This window comes from Lynx canadensis, chromosome B3 (genome assembly GCF_007474595.2).
Source record: "Lynx canadensis isolate LIC74 chromosome B3, mLynCan4.pri.v2, whole genome shotgun sequence".
NCBI lineage: Eukaryota > Metazoa > Chordata > Mammalia > Carnivora > Felidae > Lynx > Lynx canadensis.
Window position 1 is genome coordinate 110,708,617 of NC_044308.2, and position 20,843 is coordinate 110,729,459.

General features: G+C 40.8%; 1 protein-coding gene across 5 annotated transcripts in view; it reads left to right on the forward strand.

Annotated features, from left to right (window-relative positions):
* The window catches only part of PPP1R36 (protein phosphatase 1 regulatory subunit 36), a 60,547-nt gene that overhangs the window by 2,448 nt on the left and 37,256 nt on the right, over positions 1–20,843 (forward strand). For 4 of the 5 annotated variants that reach the window (XM_030319305.1, XM_030319300.2, XM_030319304.1 and 1 more), the window contains exons 3-7: positions 8,399–8,485; positions 9,254–9,351; positions 9,467–9,533; positions 12,065–12,163; positions 17,388–17,522. In XM_030319305.1, the coding sequence (XP_030175165.1) occupies positions 8,399–8,485; positions 9,254–9,351; positions 9,467–9,533; positions 12,065–12,163; positions 17,388–17,522 (486 nt within the window). The remainder of the gene's footprint in view (positions 1–8,398; positions 8,486–9,253; positions 9,352–9,466; positions 9,534–12,064; positions 12,164–17,387; positions 17,523–20,843) is intronic. The other variant, XM_032593376.1, reaches the window with a different exon arrangement.

Sequence of the window (20,843 nt, forward strand, 5' to 3'; positions counted from 1 at the left end):
TTTGTCATTTCCAAAGTGGTGATCTCAGTTTTTTGTCTGCAATAGTGTCACAAAATTCTGTTGTCTAGCTCCCAAAATATCACACTCAGTGAGTGTGAGATAGACAGTGAGAAGGACAGAAAGAGCTTTGGGATTAGCCCGCCACGATAATGGAGTCAAAATACAAGTTAAATACATGTTACAACACCAGATAATGTGGGTAGAAATTTTAAGTGCCAAAATATTCTTTTCTCAATCTTCATGTATATTTAAAGGCCATCTCAGTCCTCTCTTTTTTGATGAAAGGTGGACCATACTTTTTACTTACTGACATTCTTTGTAAATGAAATTGATTTGCAGTATATTTCATACCAATTTTCAGTGTGACTGGTAACTCCGGTAACTAAAATCCTTGCAAGTCTCATTTTGCTAGTTTTTTTTTCTTACAGCGTTATTAAAGTAACATTTGAAACTTTTTGTATGGGAAGAGAGGTGCCTGGGTGGCCCAGTTGGTTAAGCATCTGACTGTTGATTTTGGCTCGGGTTTTAATCTCGTGGTTCATGGGCTTGAGCCCCCTGTCACGCTCTGCTCTGACAGTATGGAGACTGCTTGGGATATTCTCTCTCCCTCTCTCTCTGCCCCTTCACTGCTTGCTCTCTCTGTCTCTCTCTCAAAATACCTAAATAAACACTAAAAAAGTTTTTTAACTTTTTATTAAAATGTTAAATAAATGTTTATTAAAATGTTTGAAAGAGAGCAGCACAGAGCAAGAGTGGGGGCAGGGGGCAGAGAGAGATGGAGACACATGACCCAAAGCAGGCTCCAGGCTCTGAGCTGTCAGCACAAAGCACGACGTGGGGCTCAAACTCAAGAGGTGTGAGGTCATGACCTGAGCTGAAGTCCCACGCTCAACCGACTGAGCCACCCAGGTGCCCCCAAAAAACTTTTTGTAATGGAAGATTTCAAGGATATACAAAAATGGGAGAAGGGTATAATGAACTCCAACATTCCCATGATGCAGCATGAACAGTCACCAAATTAAGATCCACTTCATATCATCCACACCCATCTACTCCACCTCTTGATTATTTATTTAAAAAAAAAATTTTTTTTTAACGTTTATTTATTTTTGAGACAGAGAGAGACAGAGCATGAACGGGGGAGGGTCACAGAGAGAGGGAGACACAGAATCTGAAACAGGCTCCAGGCTCTGAGCGGTCAGCACAGAGCCTGACGCGGGGCTCGAACCCACGGACTGTGAGATCATGACCTGAGCCGAAGTCGGACACTTAACCGACCGAGCCACCCAGGCGCCCCACCTCTTGATTATTTTTAAGCAAATTCCAGACATCATATCATTTCATCTATAAATATCTCAGTCTTTATCTCAAAAAATAAGCATTCTCTTAAAAAATAAACCTTACTATTTATGCATTTACAAATGGAAATGGTAATTTCTTTATATCATCATATATTCAATTTGCATTCAAGTATCTACTCTTCTCAACCTTTCAGTTCCTGGCTTCTTTCCTGAATGAGTGGCACTGGAAATCTTTTTTTTTTTAATTAATTAATTTATTTATTTTTAAATTTACATCCAAGTTAGTTAGCATATAGTACAACAAGGATTTCAGGAGTAGATTCCAGTGATTCATCCCCTAGGTATAACAGCCAGTGCTCATCCCAACAAGTGTCTTCCTTAATGCTCCTTACCCATTTAGCCTATCCCCCCTCCTACAACCCCTCCAGCAACCCTCTGTTCTCTATATTTAAGAGTCTCTTTTGCCTTGTCCCCCTCTCTGTTTTCATTTTATTTTTGCTTCCCTTCCCTTATGTTCATCTGTTTTGTATCTTAAAGTCCTCATATGAGTGAAATCATGTGATATTTGTCTTTCTCTGACTGATTTCACTTAGCATAATACCCTCTAGTTCCATCCACATAGTTGCAAATGGCAAGAGTTCATTCTTTTTGATTGCTGAGTAATACTCCATCACACACACACACACACACACACCCACACACACACACACACCACATCTTCTTCATCCATTCATACACCAATGGACATTTGGGCTCTTTCCATACTTTGGCTATTGTTGATAGTGCTGCCCTAAACGTTGGGGTGCATATGTCCCTTCAAAACAGCACACCTGTATCCCTTGGATAAATACCTAGTAGTGCAATTGCTGGGTTGTAAGGTAGTTCTATTTTTAATTTTTTGAGGAACCACCATACTGTTTTCCAGAGTGGCTGCACCAGCTTGCATTCCCACCAGCTGTGCAAAAGAGATCCTCTTTCTCCGTATCCTCACCAACATCTGTTGTTGCCTGAGTTGTTAATGTTAGCCATTCTGACAGGTGTGAGGTGATATCTCATTGTGGTTTTGATTTGTATTTCCCTGATGATGAATGATGTTGAGCATTTTTTCATATGTCGGTTGGCCATCTGGATGTCTTTGGAGAAGTGTCTATTCATGTCTTTTGTCCATTTCTTCACTAGATTATTTGTTTTTTGGGTGTTGAGTTTGATAAGTTCTCTATAGATTTTGGATCCTAACCCTTTTTCTGATACGTCCTTTGCAAATATCTTCTCCCATTCCGTTGGTTGCCTTTTACTTTTGCTGATTGTTTCCTTCTCTGTGCGGAAGCTTTTTATTTTGATGAGGTCCCAATAGTTCATTTTTGCTTTGGTTTCTCTAGCAACACGGAAATGTGTTGAGTAAGAAGTTGCTGCAGCTGAGGTCAAAGAGGTTTTTGCCTGCTTTCTCCTCTAGGATTTTGATGGCTTCCTGTCTTACGTTTAGGTCTTTCATCCATTTTGAGTTTATTTTTGTGTATGGTGTAAGAAAGTGGTCCATGTTCATTTTTCTGTATGTTGCTGTCCAGTTTTCCCAGCATCATTTGGGGAAGAGACTGTCTTTATTCCATTGGATATTCTTTCCTGCTTTGTCAAAGGTTAGTTGGCCATATGTTTGTGGGTCCATTTCTGGGTTCTCTATTTTGTTCCATTGATCTGAGTGTCTGTTTTTGTGCAAGTACCATCCTGTCTTGAGGATTACAGCTTTGTAATACAGCTTGAAGTCCGGGATTATGATGCCTCCAGCTTTCGTTTTCTTTTTCAGGATTGCTTTAGCTATTCAGGGTCTTTTGTGGTTCCATACAAATTTAGGATTGTTTGTTCTAGCTCTGTGAAGAATGCTGGTGTTATTTTGATAGGGATTGCATTGAATATGTAGATTGCTTTGGGTAGTATTGACATTTTAACAATATTTGTTCTTCCAATCCAGGAGCATGGAATATTTTTTCTTTTTTTTCTTTTTTGTGTTGTCTTCAGTTTTTTCATAAACTTTCCATAGTGGTTTTTGGTTTTTTTTTTTTTTTTTGTCCATAGTTTTCAATGTATAGATTTTTCACCTCTTTGGGTAAGTTTGTTCCTAGGTATTTTATGGTTTTTGGTGCAATTATAAATGGGATTGATTCCTTGATTTCTCTTTCTGTTGCTTCATTATTGGTGTATAGGAATGCAACTGATTTCTGTGTATTGATTTTATATCCTGGGACTTTGCTGAATTCATGGATCAGTTCTAATAGTTTTTGGTGGAATCTTTTGGGTTTTTCCATATAGAGTATCATGTCATCTGTGAAGAGTGAAAGTTTGACTTCCTCCTGTGGCATTGGAAATCTTACCCTTCAGAGAAGACCTTGCTCTCTCTGTCACTGGCAATACCCCGAGAGGGATAACTGTATCAGAATAAAACAGGATATCCATAACCTCCACACAAGAAATGGACGCACAGTAATGGGTAGGGAAAGGATGGTCATTATTTCTTTCTTTTTTTTTTTTTTTTTTGAGAGAGAGCGCGCAAATGCACGCGTAGGGGTGGGGGTGGTAGAGGGAGAGAGAAGGAAATCTTAAGCAGGACTTGATCCCACAGCTCTGGAATCATGACTTGAGCTGAAATCAAGAGAGGGATGCTCAACTGACTGAGCCACCCAGGTGCTCTGGCATTATTTCTTAATAGGCAGTTAAGGAAGAGACCTCAAAGAGTGGTTTGCAGGAAGACTTGGGTTCAAATCCTAGCTCTCCCAGTTGCTAGGTGATTATCATTTGTCAGGTTACTTAGCCTCGCTAATTATCGGTTCCCTTGTCTATAAAATGAAATCATAATGCCTTGTGAGGAGTAAATGAGGGTATTGCATAACTCATCAGCATGCATGCCCATTGCTTATTTCTTTTTTTAATTTTTTTTTTAACGTTTATTTATTTTTGAGACAGAGAGAGACAGAGCATGAACAGGGGAGGGTCAGAGAGAGGGAGACACAGAATCTGAAACAGGCTCCAGGCTCTGAGCTGTCAGCACAGAGCCCGACTCGGGGCTCGAACTCACGGACTGTGAGATCGTGACCTGAGCCGAAGTCGGCCGCTCAACCGACTGAGCCACCCAGGTGCCCCTCATTGCTTATTTCTTAAAGAGGGAATAACTTTCTTCACAGGCCATCTCTGGGTTGTCCCATGAGGCAAGCTTCTCCCTGACATAGTGTCAGCAGTCCTACCCCTTCTACTCATAGCTGGGAGAGAACCAGCAGCTTGCTTGCATGAGTCTTTGCCAAGGTCATTGACTCCCCTGAGGACATACAGCTGAGGAAACTATACCTCCAGAAGCCCTGAACTTCTCTCATCTTTAATAATGGCCTGAGAGAAGAGTCTAATAACCAACTGAGGAGCTCTAATTTGTGTGGAAGCCAAGAGTGGTCCAACTCTCTGCATTTTAGTGGTGGGTTCTAGGGGAAAATAAGATTTTTTTTTCCTCACTTATTTCAGGGCAAAGGGAAATGACATGATTATGTTGTAATATTAGAAATGTAACAAAATGTGGTCTGAGAAAGGCGCAGATTCTAACTGGGTTGCCAGGTGGAGACCGCGGGAGGGCACAGAACGAGCTCAGACTGCTGTTTGGCAGCCAATCAGAGGTACAATTCAAAGGACAGCTTTTAGTTACTATTAGTGACACTTCCTAGTGATTTCAAATGCACTGTGAGCGTAGGCTGCCTGTAGAGCTACAGCAGGGCCCTCAACAGAGAGAAATCCTTCTCACTAGCTGAGGTAGAGAATGACTTCAGTCAAGTGAAATACCACTCAGACAAGTGTGAAGTAGGGAAGGCATGTCCGAAGGTCAGAGAATAAGGACTAGAGGTTTAGCAGTACATGTCAGACTATTGGCTAAGGATAGGCACTCAGTGTCTTATTTTAAGGTGCTCTCATCTCAAATCATCTCAGGCAAATAGGGCAGGACACTTTGAATTATAGGGATAAGACTGAGAAAAGGGCAGGAGACAGCAGTTTTATTGGGTATATCTATCTTCTCTTCTAGAGAAGAGAAACCCTGGGAGGGCTGGTGACCTGTGACTTCCTTAGCGTGGGGTAGGAAAGTTAACAGCCAATGGCTTGTAAGTGGCTAAAACCATGTGATGATCCAAGGAAAAATGTGAAAAAACTTTGTGTCCTTGTTTAGGATGGTTATATGAAAGAAGGAGGTACTAATCTGCACAAGGCATCTAGCAAGGAGAAACGGCTTCAAGGAGCCATTAGAAAATGTCAGGATATTTGGGGGATTTGATTATTTTGTTAAAGACTAAATGGTCTGTCAATATAACATATCAACCATATAGTGTTTCTTTATATGTGCCTCTATCAACTTTTTCTTAGTTATGCAGGTAATAAGTCAATATGTTCTTGTTTAAAAACTCAATGTGGAAGTATACAGATTGGAAGGTAGATCTCTTCATCACCATTTCACCTCTCTGCCCCATTCTGATCCCCTGTCTCTTTTTGGCAGTAGCCACCATCAACATTTGCTATTCTTCCATTTCTTTTTACCCACCCACGCCCTCAGTGGTTCAGCATACCTTCCCAGCATACCCAATCCTTGGAGACGAGGAGCACCAGAAATAATGAAAACCTTAGAAATCGTCCACTGACCAACTCAGTACCAATTGTCTTTTTTTTTTTAAGTTTATTTATTTACTTATTTATTTTGAGAGAGTCACAGTGTAAGTGGGGGAGGAGCAGAGACAGAGGGAGAGAGAGAATCACAAGCAGACTCCATGCTGCCAGCACAGAGCCTGACATGGGGCTTGAACTCACGAACCTGTGAAATCATGACCTGAGCCAAAACCTAGAGTCTGACGCTTAACCAACTGTGCCACCCAGGTGCCCCTGGTGCCAATTATCTTTAAAAAAAAAAAAAGTTGAAAAATGCAAAGAATCATTCCCTTGCGGGGACACGATGTATATGCTTTTAGGAACTAACCTCTTCTACAACCTGAACACTGCTAGGAGGTTGGCAGAAACTCCGGGAAGAAGACAGAGTCAAACAGATTAACTTTATTATTCCCATGGAGAGGTATTTCTGTAAAATAATTACTTTGTGAGTAACATCAATCCCAGAAAATTTTCAGATGAAGTTGTTTTATAACTGTTGCGTCAAAAAACAAAACAAAAACACCCAACTGTTAAAAAACACACACAAAACTGTTGTGTCGATAGGGAGATAAGGAAAATATATATGATTGATATCCATCTTTAGAGAATGAGTAAAGTCTGGGGGAATGAATGTGCTTCTTTTACTACACCTACACGTAAGCAGAAAGACAAGAAACTGTGGGCAGAGATTAGGCTTCTGGGTTGTGTTATTGTGGCATTGTTTCAGGCGGAAAAATAAAAATCGTAATCCACGGTGGGTTTCCAAACCAGTGTATTTGGTAGACCCCACAATTCTCTGAGAAAATGCACGCTCTATAAGGCAGGAACCACATCCTGCTGGTCTACAAAATGTTTTTCTGGGTGGGGAGGGGGGTGGCACCTGGGTAGCTCAGCCAGTTAAGCATCCGACTTTGGCTCAGGTCATGATCTCGGAGTTTGTGAGTTCGAGCCCGCATTGGGCTCTGTGCTGATAGTTGGGAGCCTGGAGCCTGCTTCGGATTCTGTGTCTGCCTCTCTCTGTCCCCCTCCCCTACTCATGCTCTGTCTCTCTCTCTCTCTCTCTCTCTCTGTCAAAAATAAATAAACATTAAAAAAATTTTTTAAATGTTTTTCTGGGTTTTTCTATTCAGCATTTGCTGATATGCCTAAGGGTCTGTGCATTGACTCTAACAGGCACCATTTTCTTTTCTTTTTAAAAATAAATTTTTTGGGGCGCCTGGGTGGCTTGGTCGGTTAAGTGTCTGACTTCGGCTCAGGTCATGATCTCACGGTCCGTGGGTTCGAGCCCCGCGTCGGGCTCTGTGCTGACAGCTCAGAGCCTGGAGCCTGTTTCAGATTCTGTGTCTCCCTCTCTCTCTGCCCCTCCTCTGTTCATGCTGTGTCTCTCTCTGTCTCAAAAATAAATAAACGTTAAAAAAAATTTTTTTTAAATAAATTTTTAAAAAATGTTTATTTATTTTTGACACAGAGAGCATGAGCAGGCGAGGGGCAGAGAGAGAGGGAGACACAATCCAAAGCAGGCTCCAGGCTCCGAGCTGTCAGCTCAGAGCCCGACGCGAGGCTCGAACTCACAGACCACGAGATCATGACCTGAGCCGAAGTCAGACGATCAACTGACTGAGCCACCCAGGCGCCCCACCATTTTCTTTTCAATGTCAGAGCAATGTGTGACGGAGTGTGGCCTCATAGTATATGTTTGTTGCTCCGTCGTGGTCCCTTGTTAGCCCCATTACTGCTTAGTAAATGTTTGTACAACTATAGAGTTTAAGACACCCTGAGTTAAGTAAAGGGTCCCGATACCTCCCAAGAGATAGTCAAGGCCCTTACAAGAGTCCACAGCAGTGACAACTGAGATGCTGCTCGGGAGGCCGGATTGCCTTGTAGGTAAGCACATGGCTCTGAGGCTAGAGATCCTGGGCCCCAATCCAGGCTCTGACACATGCTAAGTGATCTTGGTCAAGCTACTTATCTCTTTCTGAGCTTCAGTTTTTCTCATGTGTAAAAATGGCTGTACGAGTAATATTAGAGTAATCATACTAATAATCATAGAGTTGCTGTGAGGACTGAGTAAGATTGTGCCTAAAAGCACTTGGTGCACAAGTGCTCAATAAATAAAAACATCTCTCCAAACTTACTGTGAGCTTTCTGTTTCTTGTGAAGTTACTACAACATCTTCAGAGTGAAATGTTTCGTGTATGGTGGTATTCTGGAGGCTGCTGATACGTAGAGGCTGAATATAAAGTCTGAAATGTTCATCTTTTTTTCTAGATGGTTGTTCCATATGTAAATACACGAATTGAGGACCTCTGTGCCCGAGATTCTCCTCACACTCCACTCATGACATATGCTAGTCCTGAGATGCCATGAGTTACTGTTGTGATAGCATCAGTCTTCATGGGAAGGTTCGGTTCCTAATTTTCTCATTTCTATTACAGTTTTACACCTGCAGTAGAACTCAAGGAAAAAGGAAAGAAAGGCAAAGCAATACACTTTGCTGAAATTGATGGTCCGGCTTCAGACAGGTACCTTCACTTCCCAACTGTGGCAGTGCTGCTGATAGCACCTCTTAGCAGAATGACTCAAGTGTTTACAAACTCTAAGAAAATGTCATTCCCATTATCTGAGGTTGAAATGCAGATACCCGTTAAGGAAAGAACATGCGCTCTTTGACAATTGTGGGAGGAGTTATACCAGCCCCTGTAAATGTATCCCGGTGATAATTTGGCTCTTAGCAAATTTTCAACATTTTATACTTAAACAAATTTTTTTTTACTTTATTTTAGAGAAAGAGTGTGCATAGGAGTGAGCAGGGGAGAGGCAGAGGGAGAGAAGGAGAGAATCTCAAACAGGCGTCATGCCCAGTGTGGAGCCCAACACAGGGCTCAAATCCCATGACCCTGAGATCATGACTTGGGCCCCCACCAATAGTCAGACACTCAACTGACTGAGCCACACAGGCACCCCTATACTTTTTTTTTTTTTTAATCTGAATATGGTAGCTGCACCATAAATACATGATCTTAATAGATGATCTAAATGATCTGTTTTGGATGGAATTGGCATTTACATTTTCTATCAGGTAGTGTGCATTTCTCCTAACCCTAGCATGGTAAATATAATGTTTAGTAAAATGCATTCCAAAATTCTCCTACATGAAACCAAACCCATTTTTGGGTTTTGACGTTCAGGCTCTCCTTACTTGATAGTAAAAGCCTCATGCATCTCAGGATCAATTACATACAGTTGAAATCTTTCAAGTCACTGCTAGAGGCTGTTCCATTCCAAAACAGGTTGACGGATAAAAAGCTTGCTTCAAGAGACGATAAGTCACTTAAAGCCTTAGAGAAGCGAGGTCAGCAGGGCAACGTGACGCTCCATGATGCTAAATGTGAGTAGCTGGTTCATCATCCACACATATCGTATGGGGGGTGAACCTCTGAGGCAGCCCTCTGTCCCTCTGTCCCTCTGTCCCTCTTTCACTTGTCCATCTTTGCTCCTTTCAGTTGTTGCTTTGTTTTTACTACAAGATAATGAGATGCAGCGGATCTGTTCCTTTACAACATTTATGAGGTATGTAGTGCTCATGAGACGTTTTATATCTTTTATCCTTAGTTCAAAGTAATTCCTCCTAATAAATGATGAACAAATCTGGTTTTTGGAGAAAGGGCGTGGGACTGGCTCTGTGCAAGCCATCCCCTCAGACTGAGACCAAAGCGATGAGGCCAGAAGTCACAGCAGCCCAAAATAAAGCCCTAGGGCAAGGAGAATGGATAGCATGTTGTCAAGAGTCCCATAGAGACTACATTATGTTTATATGATAGTAAGAGGGTATACTCGTTTACTAAAGACCCATTTTCTCCGTTTTTGGAGCCCCAGCAAGTACTAGGTATGTGACTCTGGGTGAAGCTTCTTGACCTTTCTAAGCCTGTTTCCTCAGATATGAAATCGGAAGTCGTTGTGTCTCCCTATGCCTGTGGGTGGAGGATGCTTCTCAGGGTGCCGCACTTGAGCGTGCTCAGTGAGAAGTTCCCAACGATTGGCAGCCCTCCCAGGTTCCCTTACGTTTAGTGAAGGCTGTTTGTGGCAAACACCTTAGGCTTTATTCCACAGCAGGGGCACACTCCTCCTGACGACAGGGCAAGCTGGGAGCACTAGGGAGTCAGTGTTCCTTTGGTCAGTGCTGTGCGAGGAGGGAGTGTTGGTAGAAAAAGATCCTAACTTTTATCCGTCAAGATAACTCTGAGAAGTTTTCCCCGCCGGGACTGAACTACATTTGTCCATGGGGATAACCAACTTGTTAACCACCCCTTTGTGGGCTTCCTTCCCTTTCCTGTCTCACTTCCCTACCCCACAACTGATGTTTCCTGTGCGCACATCCCACGTCTTTGTCTCAGAGTCTGTTTCTGGGAGAACCCACCCTAGGACAGGGACATATTAATGTCGTGGAAAAAAAAATCTGCAGTGCTCACGTTCATCCTGTTGTCAAGGTATAGTTGAAGAAAGAATGTCAGTAAGAATTTCCACTTGCTAGAAAGAAAGTAGCAAAAATCTTGTAAGAGTATTTAGAAAGAAGACAAAGGCTTCTAATTTTTCCTTGTAGGACTGCCTTTGCTGCATGCATCCCACAGTAGTTTTTAAACAAATTAAATTGTGAATCAATGCAACCTTTTCCTCGAGCAAAACCATGAAACTTTAATATGCTCTACACTATGCCCTAGCAGTTTCACTCCAAGGAAGTTACTCAGAAATGTGGCCATCAGGATAATTACTGCAGCAGTATTGATAACATTTCTAAAAGACCTACATATCAATCAATAGAGGACTATTTAAATAAATTGTGAGTTATAGAATATTTTACCCAGCTGTTCAAGAGAATGAGGAAAATCGATCCATAGTATCAAGGAAAGAGGTCCATGCTAAGCAGGTAAGTGACAAAAGCAAGTTGCAAAGACTTGTGTGTACAGCATTATCTTCTTTGTTACCAAAGAAAAATTTAAGGCATATATTCATGCGTATGTATGTATGTATATATGTATGTATGTAGGTGTGTTGGTGGGGGAAGACCTTCTATGTAATTGTCTATGCTTTGGAAAGTTTAGAAAGGATTCAGGCCACTCTTAGCAGCAGCTGCCACTTGGAAGTAGGATAGTAGCAAGGGAGGAGAGGACTTTTTACTTTACACATTTGTGTAAATTTTTTAAAGAATGGGAAAATATTATTTGTATAATAAAAACTTATTAAAAATGAAAAGTAATTAATAAACAAAACTATAGTTTAGTGTGTGACCTCCCAAAAAGTTTTGGTTACAAAAATCCGATTTCTTACATCTTCAATAGTATAGTAGACAGAATTTTTAAGTTTTTTTTTCTGTTTGTTTTTTTTGAGAGAGAAAGAGTGTACTGTGCAACTAGGGGAGGGACAGAGAGAAAGAGGGAGAGAGAGAATCCTAAGCAGGCTCCTTGCTGATCAGATTGGGATCCGATCTCAGGAACCATGAGACCATGACCTGAGCTGAAATCAAGAGTTGGACCCAGGTGCCTCAGTAGATAGAATTTTATTTTATTTATTTATTTATTTATTTATTTATTTATTTATTTATTTATTAAAAAAATTTTTTTTTAAATATTTATTTATTTTTGAGACAGAGAGAGACAGAGCATGAATGGGGGAGGGTCAGAGAGAGAGGGAGACACAGAATCCAAAGCAGCCTCCAGGCTCCGAGCTGTCAGCACAGAGCCCGACGCGGGGCTCAAACTCATGGACCATGAGATCGTGACCTGAGCCGAAGTCAGATGCTCAACCAACTGAGCCACCCAGGCACCCCAGTAGATAGAATTTTAAATGGTAAATTAGTTGTGTAATAGGCATGATAACATGTACTTCTATTTATTCTTATGTCATGTGCCCATGTATTTTTATGAGAAGTTTTATATTTGAAATATGTCAGCATTCATTTCTTTCTTTCTCTTTCTTTCTCTCCCTCTTTCTTCCTTCCTTTCTTTCTTTTTCTTTCTTTCTTTCTTTCTTTCTTTCTTTCTTTCTTTCTTTCTTTCTTTCTTTCTTTCTTTCTTTCTTTCTTTCTTTTTTAACTCTCCCCATAGGAATAAGAATCTTGACAATTTCCTCATGGCATTATTGTACTATTTATCTCATTACTTGGAAAAAATAGCCCTGGAAAAGAAACCCAAAAGCTGCATGGTGTAAGTAGGACTTTGCAGTGCGCTGTAAAGTTTTATCATTGCCAGTAATAAAACTGACTTTTTTCTTTCAAGCTTTTATTTAAATTCAAGTTAGTTAACATACAGTGTAGTATTGGTTTCAGGAGCAGAATTTAGTGATTCATTACTTACGTATAACACCCAGTGCTCATCACAGGTGCCCTCCTTAATGCCTATTATCCGTTTGGCCCATCCCCTCACCCACCTCCCTTCCAGCAACCCTCGGTTTGTTCTCTTTAGTTAAGAGTCTCTTATGGTTTGCCTCCCTCTCTGTTTTTCTCTTATTTTATTTTTCCTTTCCTCCCCCGTATGTTCATCTGTTTTGTTTCTTAAATTCCACATATGAGTGAAATCTTACAGTATTTGTCTTTCTCTGTCTTCTTTCGCTTAGCATAATACACTCTGGCTCCATCCACATCATTGCAAAAGGCAAGATTTCATTCTTTTTGATGGCTGAGTAATAGAGATGATGGAAATTTTTTAATTTTTGGAGTATGCTAAAATATTTACATGGGAGGAGTTCATTAGTTTTTAAAGCTCACTGAATAATTCAAATAGTTATTCTAACAACAAAATATTCCAGATAGTATAGACCAGCACTGCCCAGTAGAAATATAAAGAGAGCCACATATGTAATTTAAAATTTTTTCAGTAGCTAGATTTAAGAAACATAAAAGATAAAGGCGGGGGTGCCTGGCTGGTTCAGTCAGTAGAGCATACAACTCTTGATCTCAGTGTCATGAGTTTGAATCCCATGTTGGACTTAGAGAGTACTTACAGATAAAAAAATCTTAAAAAAGATAAAGGTGAAATTAAGTTTAATAATGTATTTTATTTAATGCAGTGACTCAAAAATATCATTGAGACACGTAGTCAATGTTAGGAAGTTATTGATGACATACTTTGCTTTTTTTTTTTTTGTAGTAAATCTTTGAAATCTGACACTTACTTCCTCAGTTCAGATTAACCACAGTTAGTGCTTAGTAGCCACACATGGCTCATGGCTACCATGTTGGACAGTGCAGATACAGATATTTGGTTTTATGCTTTTTATGCTTAAAACCTGCTTTATGCTTAAAAGCCCTGCTAGGGCTTTTGTAAGCATCCAATGAAAAAAACTAAGAATTAAGAAAATTAATAGATATGACCAAAATTATATTCCATATTACAGAAGAAAACAAGATTTCTTAGGCTACGTAGGAAGAATTTCACTGCTTTAGGCAGAGGTGGCTCAGAGCTGTATGGGGCAAGAATCTGGGAACTCAGAGTCCAGAGCAGAACAATGCCTCTCAGGCTTGGTGACCTTTTGCAAACCGTGGAACTTTCCAAGTGCCCAGGCTGCCCTCCCCAGTATGTGTGGAATCAACCCAATGATTTAGCTGTTAGAAATGCTGTTAGAGTCATCAATTTGTTGCTGTGGAATGTTTTTAAAATGCAAAATCCTTGTGTACAACCAAGCAGTTTGAAAACCATTTTATGGATAGATAAATATATCTGGACAGCAGTTTTGTAAAAAACCAAATAAATAATTCAGACATTGCTGGTCCAGTAAAGCCATCAAAATATACCACATCCGTGTTATTTCAAGGCTGCTTTCACTGCAGAGTGGCCAGAGCTCACGAAGGGTTTCTGTGGTGGCAAGCAAAAGGGCTCAGCTAGCTGTAGGCTCGGAAGGTTTGAGGGGTCTTATCGTCCCCCCAAAAGAACTTATTAGACTGTGGCAGCACATTCACTTCTATTTTATATGGCGTTTTCTAATTCTGAGAGTTATTGCTGCTTTGGCAGAGACCTTTGTTTCATTTCTTCATTTTAGAAATAGATTAACAGAGGGGCGCCTGGGTGGCTCAGTCGGTTAAGCGACCGACTTCGGCTCAGGTCATGATCTCGCAGTCCGTGAGTTCAAGCCCCGCGTCGGGCTCTGTGCTGACAGCTCAGAGCCTGGAGCCTGTTTCAGATTCTGTGTCTCCCTCTCTCTGACCCTCCCCCGTTCATGCTCTGTCTCTATCTCAAAAATGAATAAATATTAAAAAAAAAAAGATAGAAATAGATTAACAGAGAAATAAGGTCTCTTGGGTTTTTTTTAAAGTACACTGAAACATATTAGAGTACAGTGGTATAAGGTAGACTTTTTTAGAAGGAATCGGTTACAGAATGACAGAAAAATCCAAGTCTTAAAATGATTGGTTCCATGGGGTGCCTGGGTGGCTCAGTCAGTTAAGTGTCTGACTTCACCTCAGGTCATGATCTCACAGATCTTGAGTTTGAGCCTCGCATCAGGCTCTGTGCTGACAGCTCAGTCTGGAACCTGCTTTGGATTCTGTGTCTTCTTCCCTCTCTGCCTTTCCCCTGCTCTCTCTCCCTCAAAAATAAATAAACATTAAAAAAAAAAAAAGATTGCTTCTATGGTGTGATTCTGAAATAATTAGAATAACTTTTCACTTTCAGGCCTCCAGTAATTAGTTTACTTACTATAGTAGAAATATGGATTGTATTGAAATATCTGGACTTAAATAACTTTAAGAAAAAAATTGATTTTGGTCAAACTAGTGAGGTATAACAGGGATAATGGTAGTATCCACTTTGCAGAGTTATCATCCAGATTACATGAGATAATGCATATTATTTTAAACCAGAGGCTGCCACGTGGGAGGAAAGCCTTCAGCCTGTGAGGGGAGAGCTGAAAGGGCTACAAAGACATCCTTTGGAGGGTTTAGACGACTCAAAGTCCCGATTCCAGAGGAAGGAGCCTTTTCCCCATTTTACAGATGAAGAAGCCAAGGCTCAGAGAGGTTAAGCGGCTGGCTGGAGACGACATGCCTCGTTGGTAGTGGAGCTGAGATGGGAGCCCAGATCTAACTCCCAGGCCTGTGCCTAAGCCACTGTGCGGTGTGTCCACACCCCCTACCAGTCAGCTAAGCTCTCTTATGCAGAGTTTATCCGTTTACACTTAGGATTTGTGACTTCTGAGCAAAGGCAAAATTATGTTATTTTTGTTTTTCATTTTTTTAAAGTTTATTTATTTGAGAGAGAGCAAACAGGGGGGAAGGGGCAGAGAGAGAGAGAGAGAGAGAGAGAGAGAATCCCAAGTAGGCTCTGCGCTGTTAGCAGGGCTCAAACTCACGAACTGCGAGATCATGACCTGAGCCGAAATCAAGAGTCGGACAATTAACTGACGGAAGCACCCAGGCGCCCCCAAATTACATAGTTTTTAGAACATTGTAAGTATTTTTCAAGTTACTACAATCTTCATAGTTATAATTTTTAATGGTGGCATAACTTTCCATCAAGCTAATGTGTGTTATTGACTGATTGACTTACGAGGCAGTATAGCACATATACTGGTTAAAGGTATGGACTTTGGTGCTGGCATAAATCCTAGGGGACTCATATGTTAAGTTAATAAATGTCAAGTCCTTAAGTGGCACCTGGCTGTATTACTACAGTCTGCATTATTACTACTTTTTCCCTTCCATTTTATAGATTTTTGGGAGTTGCCAGTTTTCCTAATAGACAAATAGATAATAATTGAATGATTATTGAATATCTTCATGCATTAGATTTCCCCCTTAATTTTGGATAATTTTTAAAGCTTATTTATTTATTTTGAGAGAGAAAGAGCGTGCGTGTGGGAAGGGCAGAGAGAGGGAGAGAGAGAGAATTCCAAGCAGCCTCTGCACTGCCAGCACAGAGCCTGATGCAGGGTCCGAACTCATAAACCATGAGGTCATGACCTGAGCCAAGATCAAGATTCAGATACTCAACTGACTGAGCCACCCAGGCACCCCTGGATAATTTTTCTGAGAAGGATAAATTTCCCAGAGAGATCATTGGACCCAAGGTTATGATCAATTGTATGGTGTATGAAATTATTATCAATTTTTTCCCGAAGGATTGCACCTGGGCGTGTTTTAAATGCCAGGCTCTACGAACACCTGCTAAGTCAGGATCTTGGAGAGGGCGTGGCATTAGGAATCCGCACTTTCAGCGAGTGTCCCAGGCAATTCTTACATATATTTCAGCTTTGGAACCATTGGCCTAAAAGTTTTCAAGGCATTTTTTGTTGTTGTTGTTTTGTTTTCAACAGCAAAAGAGGCATGTTAGCTACTGGCAGCTCTGGAAAAGTCGGGGGGCAAAGGGTTGGGCTGGGAGGCTGCTGAAGGAAGCAGGGAGGTGGGCATAGTCATGGCCATTGAGGTGCAAGCGGGTGTGGGTGTAGGTGTTTGGATTATTTGAAATTGGGGCATTTCAAGTTGGAACTCACTTTATTCCAGAAACTCATTTTATTCCAGTGACTCAAGCCTTCTCATCACATGTGATAACGTGTTGTGCTTTGAAATATCTCTATTATCCTTAAACCCCTTCCTCCACAGCAAATCCTCATGTGGTCAGTCAGGCTCGTAGTTAACATCAGAAGGGGCAATAATTAGTCCCTGTTGTTTAGGGTGCATTTCATTGGGTTTAAATCTTTCCGAAAATGAAAAGGCAGATAAAAAGCCAGTGACACTGCACTTTTCAATAGCAATCATTGGAATGTGTTGTGAGTAATGTTGTTTCGTACTATACTGTACTGCACAAACTTCTAAAATTAGGCTCCAGACATGCTGTAACAGGTTGTCTTTTGGAATGTTCATTTGCAATTCAATTGGAACTGGGGCAGTGTTTTCACAGGGAAGCGAGGCTGTTATAATTGATGCCAAAGCTCCCAGATTAGTGGTCCACACATGCTTCCTCAGCAAACGCAGAACTCAGAGTAGGGAAGCGTTGAGTGGTTCAAACACTGAGCCTTCACACTTCCTTGTAACATCAGGAACCCAGGGGAAGCTGCCCGGGGAGAGTCTCCAGTAGCTCTTTCAGCAAAACAGCAGGAAAATGTGCTGCCAGCTGCCTCAGAAACCAGTATAGGTAATTTGTTAGTTGGGCTGCTGGGCTATTTGGTATAAATTAGGACTGCCTGTATGTAACGTTAGAAATACATAGCATAAAGAATCTATAAAAAAGTGAAAATTCACCATGAACCTGAGATGCTAATTACAATGATAACTATCAAAGCCCTCCCTCTGCCATAGCTCAAATCAGCTAAATGAAAAGGTAAGTGACATGTGTTGACTCACTTGTTATTTCTTTCAAAACAGTTCACACTTCTGACTGTTCGCTGATTACTGTTGGCATTTGCCAACATTAATCCAAATGATTGTTTTCTTTTTAGGGGCCTTGTGGAGAAGAAGGAGATGGAATTGGTTATAAGGAAGTTAGAAGCAGCGCAGAATTACCTGGCACAGAAGTATTGCGTCCTTGTCCTGGGCTTGGCAATGCCTGATAAGCATCACATGTGCTGCGGGAAGTAAGTGCACACTTACGATTTCATGAGATCTCCACGTGTGTGCATATCCATATCCTTAAGACCCTTACATTTGACTTCTGGAGCCCTTGCAAAAGTTTCCTTCCCTGTTGTACAGAATAATTGGGCTCAGGTGAGACTCTGCCCCAAACACACGTGATGTCTCGTTTGAGAAAGCCAAGTGAGTATGTGAAGAACCTCAGAATCGACACTGCTTAGGTTTAAAAGACTTCTCTCAGCATATACTGGCTCAGTAGAATCTTGCTCTCAACCTGAAAGGCTTCCTGTGGCCGGCCAGGGTCCCCATGGTGATGAGCCAGTGTCACAGGGAGCCCTGGGTGTGTCCCCTTCCGCTGCTCATTTTGTAGCAATAGTAGTGGGTGCAAGCTAGTAAGGTGGGGGTTATAAGATGATGCTGTTTGTGGGGAGTTGATCTTTGCCTTAGAAGGACAGTTTATATATTACTGTAATTAAAATTTATCTTTTAAAGTTTATATTGAGAGTGTGTGTGTGCGCATGTGCACATGCACAGGCAGGGGAGGGGCAGAGAGAGAATTCCAAGCAGGCTCCACACTGTCAGTGCGGAGCCTGGCTTGGGGCTCCATCTCATGAACCATGTGATAATGACCTGAGCAGATTCAAGAGTCAGAAGCTTAACTGACTGAGACACCCAAGCACCCCTCTGTAATTAAAATTTAAAAGCGTCTTATCACAGGAGAGTTGGGAGGCATTGGAGGGAAAACTCTGATCCTTAAAAACCGACCCCCTCCCTCCAAATCTCCTCCTCTGAGCAGTTTCACAACAGGCTCGAGAGGGCCATACCACGGCCATGGCCTGAACTCTTATTTTTAACTTCATAGGCAAAGAACACAATTCATGGTTTCTCTCTGCATTCCCCACATTGTCAAGATACAGATATTTCTATATGCTTTGTTCATGTTCTATATTTTCTGTGTCCCTTATTCTCTTATTCTGCTTACATAATTTCACCTACCACTTTGAATAGCCACTATAGTTACTCTACCGTGTAATACACCAGTTTGTTTCACCATTCCTTCTGTGCATGCTTGTTATGTGGTTTCAGTTTTTCTGCTTTGTGATATTTCTGCATTGGATAACTTTACATAAACTACTTTGTCCATTTGGGCTATTTATTTATGGCTTTTTGCCCAGAATGTATTTACCTGGAAGGCATGGACAGTTTCCTAGTTCTTGTTACATATTGCCAGATGTTCTCCAAAAAGGTTAAACCATTTTGTATCACCAGCAGCAGCAAGCGTACCTAGCTCTATTAGTTTGATTTTTTTGATAGCTTGCAGTTGTATAAAAAGCTTACAGCTGGGGCGCCTGGGTGGCTTGGTCGGTTAAGCGTCCGACTTCCGCTCAGGTGATGATCTCCCGGTCCGTGAGTTCGAGCCCCGCGTCGGGCTCAGTGCTGACAGCTCAGAGCCTGGAGCCTGTTTCGGATTCTGTGTCTCCCTCTCTCTCTGCCCCTCCCCTGTTCATGCTCTGTCTCTCTCTGTCTCAAAAATAAATAAACTTTAAAAAAAATTTAAAAAAAAAAGCTTACAGCTATTTGACTTTTGAATATCTTTCATGAGTTTGGAGTCTGTGCTCTTTTTCTGTATAAAATAACTTATTGCCTGATTTTTATATTTATTATTAAAATTAATTATTGCCTCATCTAGTGTTAGCCATTTATCAAGTAGAAACTGGGTATTTGTATAATTTATGTTTCATGTAGCAAGGATTTCCTATTTGTTTTTCTAGTTTGTTGCTTTCCTTTTGATGTTTAGGTGTTTACACATTATGAAAATGTTAAGAATTTTTGTTTATTTGAACATTTATACCTTGTTTCTTTTTTTAAATTTCTTTTTTAAAAAATTAATTTATTTTTTAAATCTACATCCAAGTTTGTTAGCATATACTGCAACAATGATTTCAGGAGTAGATTCCTTAATGCCCTTTACCCATTTAGCCCATCTCCCCCTCCCACAACCCCTCCAGTAACCCTCTGTTTGTTCTCCATATTTAAGAATCTCTTATATTTTGTCCCCCTCCCTGTTTTTATATTATTTTTGCTTCCCTTCCCTTGTGTTCATCTGTTCTGTATCTTAAAGTCCTCATATGAGTGAGGTCATGTGATATTTGTCTTTCTCTGACTAGTTTTGCTTAGCATATAATACCCTCCAGTTCCATCCACATAGTTGCAAATGGCAAGATTTCATTCTTTTTGATTGCCGAGTAATACTCCATTATATATATATACACAAATATATATATATATATATATGTATATATATATATATATATATCACATCTTCTTTATCCATTCATAAACCAATGGACATTTGGGCTCTTTCCATACTTTGACTACTGTTGGTAGTGCTGCTGTAAACATTGGGGTGCATGTGCCCCTTTGAAACAGCACAGCTGTATCCCTTGGGTAAATACCTAGTAGTGCATTTGTTGGGTCATAGGGTAGTTCTATTTTTAATTTTTTGAGGAACCTCCAGACTGTTTTCCAGAGTGGCTGCACCAGCTTGCATTTACAGCAGCAATGCAAAAGAGATCCTCTTTCTCTGCATCCTCCCCAACATCTGTGGTTGCCTGAGTTGTTAATGTTAGCCTTCCTGACAGGTGTGAGGTGGTATCTTATTGTGGTTTTGATTTCTGTTTCCCTAATGATCAGTGACGTGGAGCATTTTTTCATGTGTCGGTTGGCCATCTGGATGTCTTTGGAGAAGTGTCTTCATGTCTTTTTCCATTTCTTCACTGGATTATTTGTTTTTTGGGTGTTGAGTTTTATAAGTTCTCTATAGATTTTGGATACTAACCCTTTATCTGATATATCATTTGCAAATATCTTCTCCCTTTCTGTCAGTTGCCTTTTAGTTTTGCTGATTGTTTCCCTCTCTGTGCAGAAGCTTTTTATTTTGATGAGGTCCCAGTAGTTCATTTTTGCTTTTGTTTCCCTTGCCTCTGGAGACGTTTTGAGTAAGAAGTTGCTGTGGCCAAGGTCAAAGAGGTTTTTGCCTGCTTTCTCCTCTAGGATTTTGATGGCTTCCTGTCTTACATTTAGATCTTTCATCCATTTTGAGTTTATTTTTGTGTATGGTGTAAGAAAGTGGTCCAGGTTCATTCTTCTGCATGTCGCTGTCCAGTTTTCCTAGCACCATTTGCTGAAGAAACTGTCTTTATTACATTGGATATTCTTTCCTGCTTTGTCAAAGACTAGTTGGCCATACGTTTGTGGATACGTTTCTGGGTTCTCTATATTGTTCCATTGATCTGATTGTCTGTGTGATATTTTTTTTTTTAACA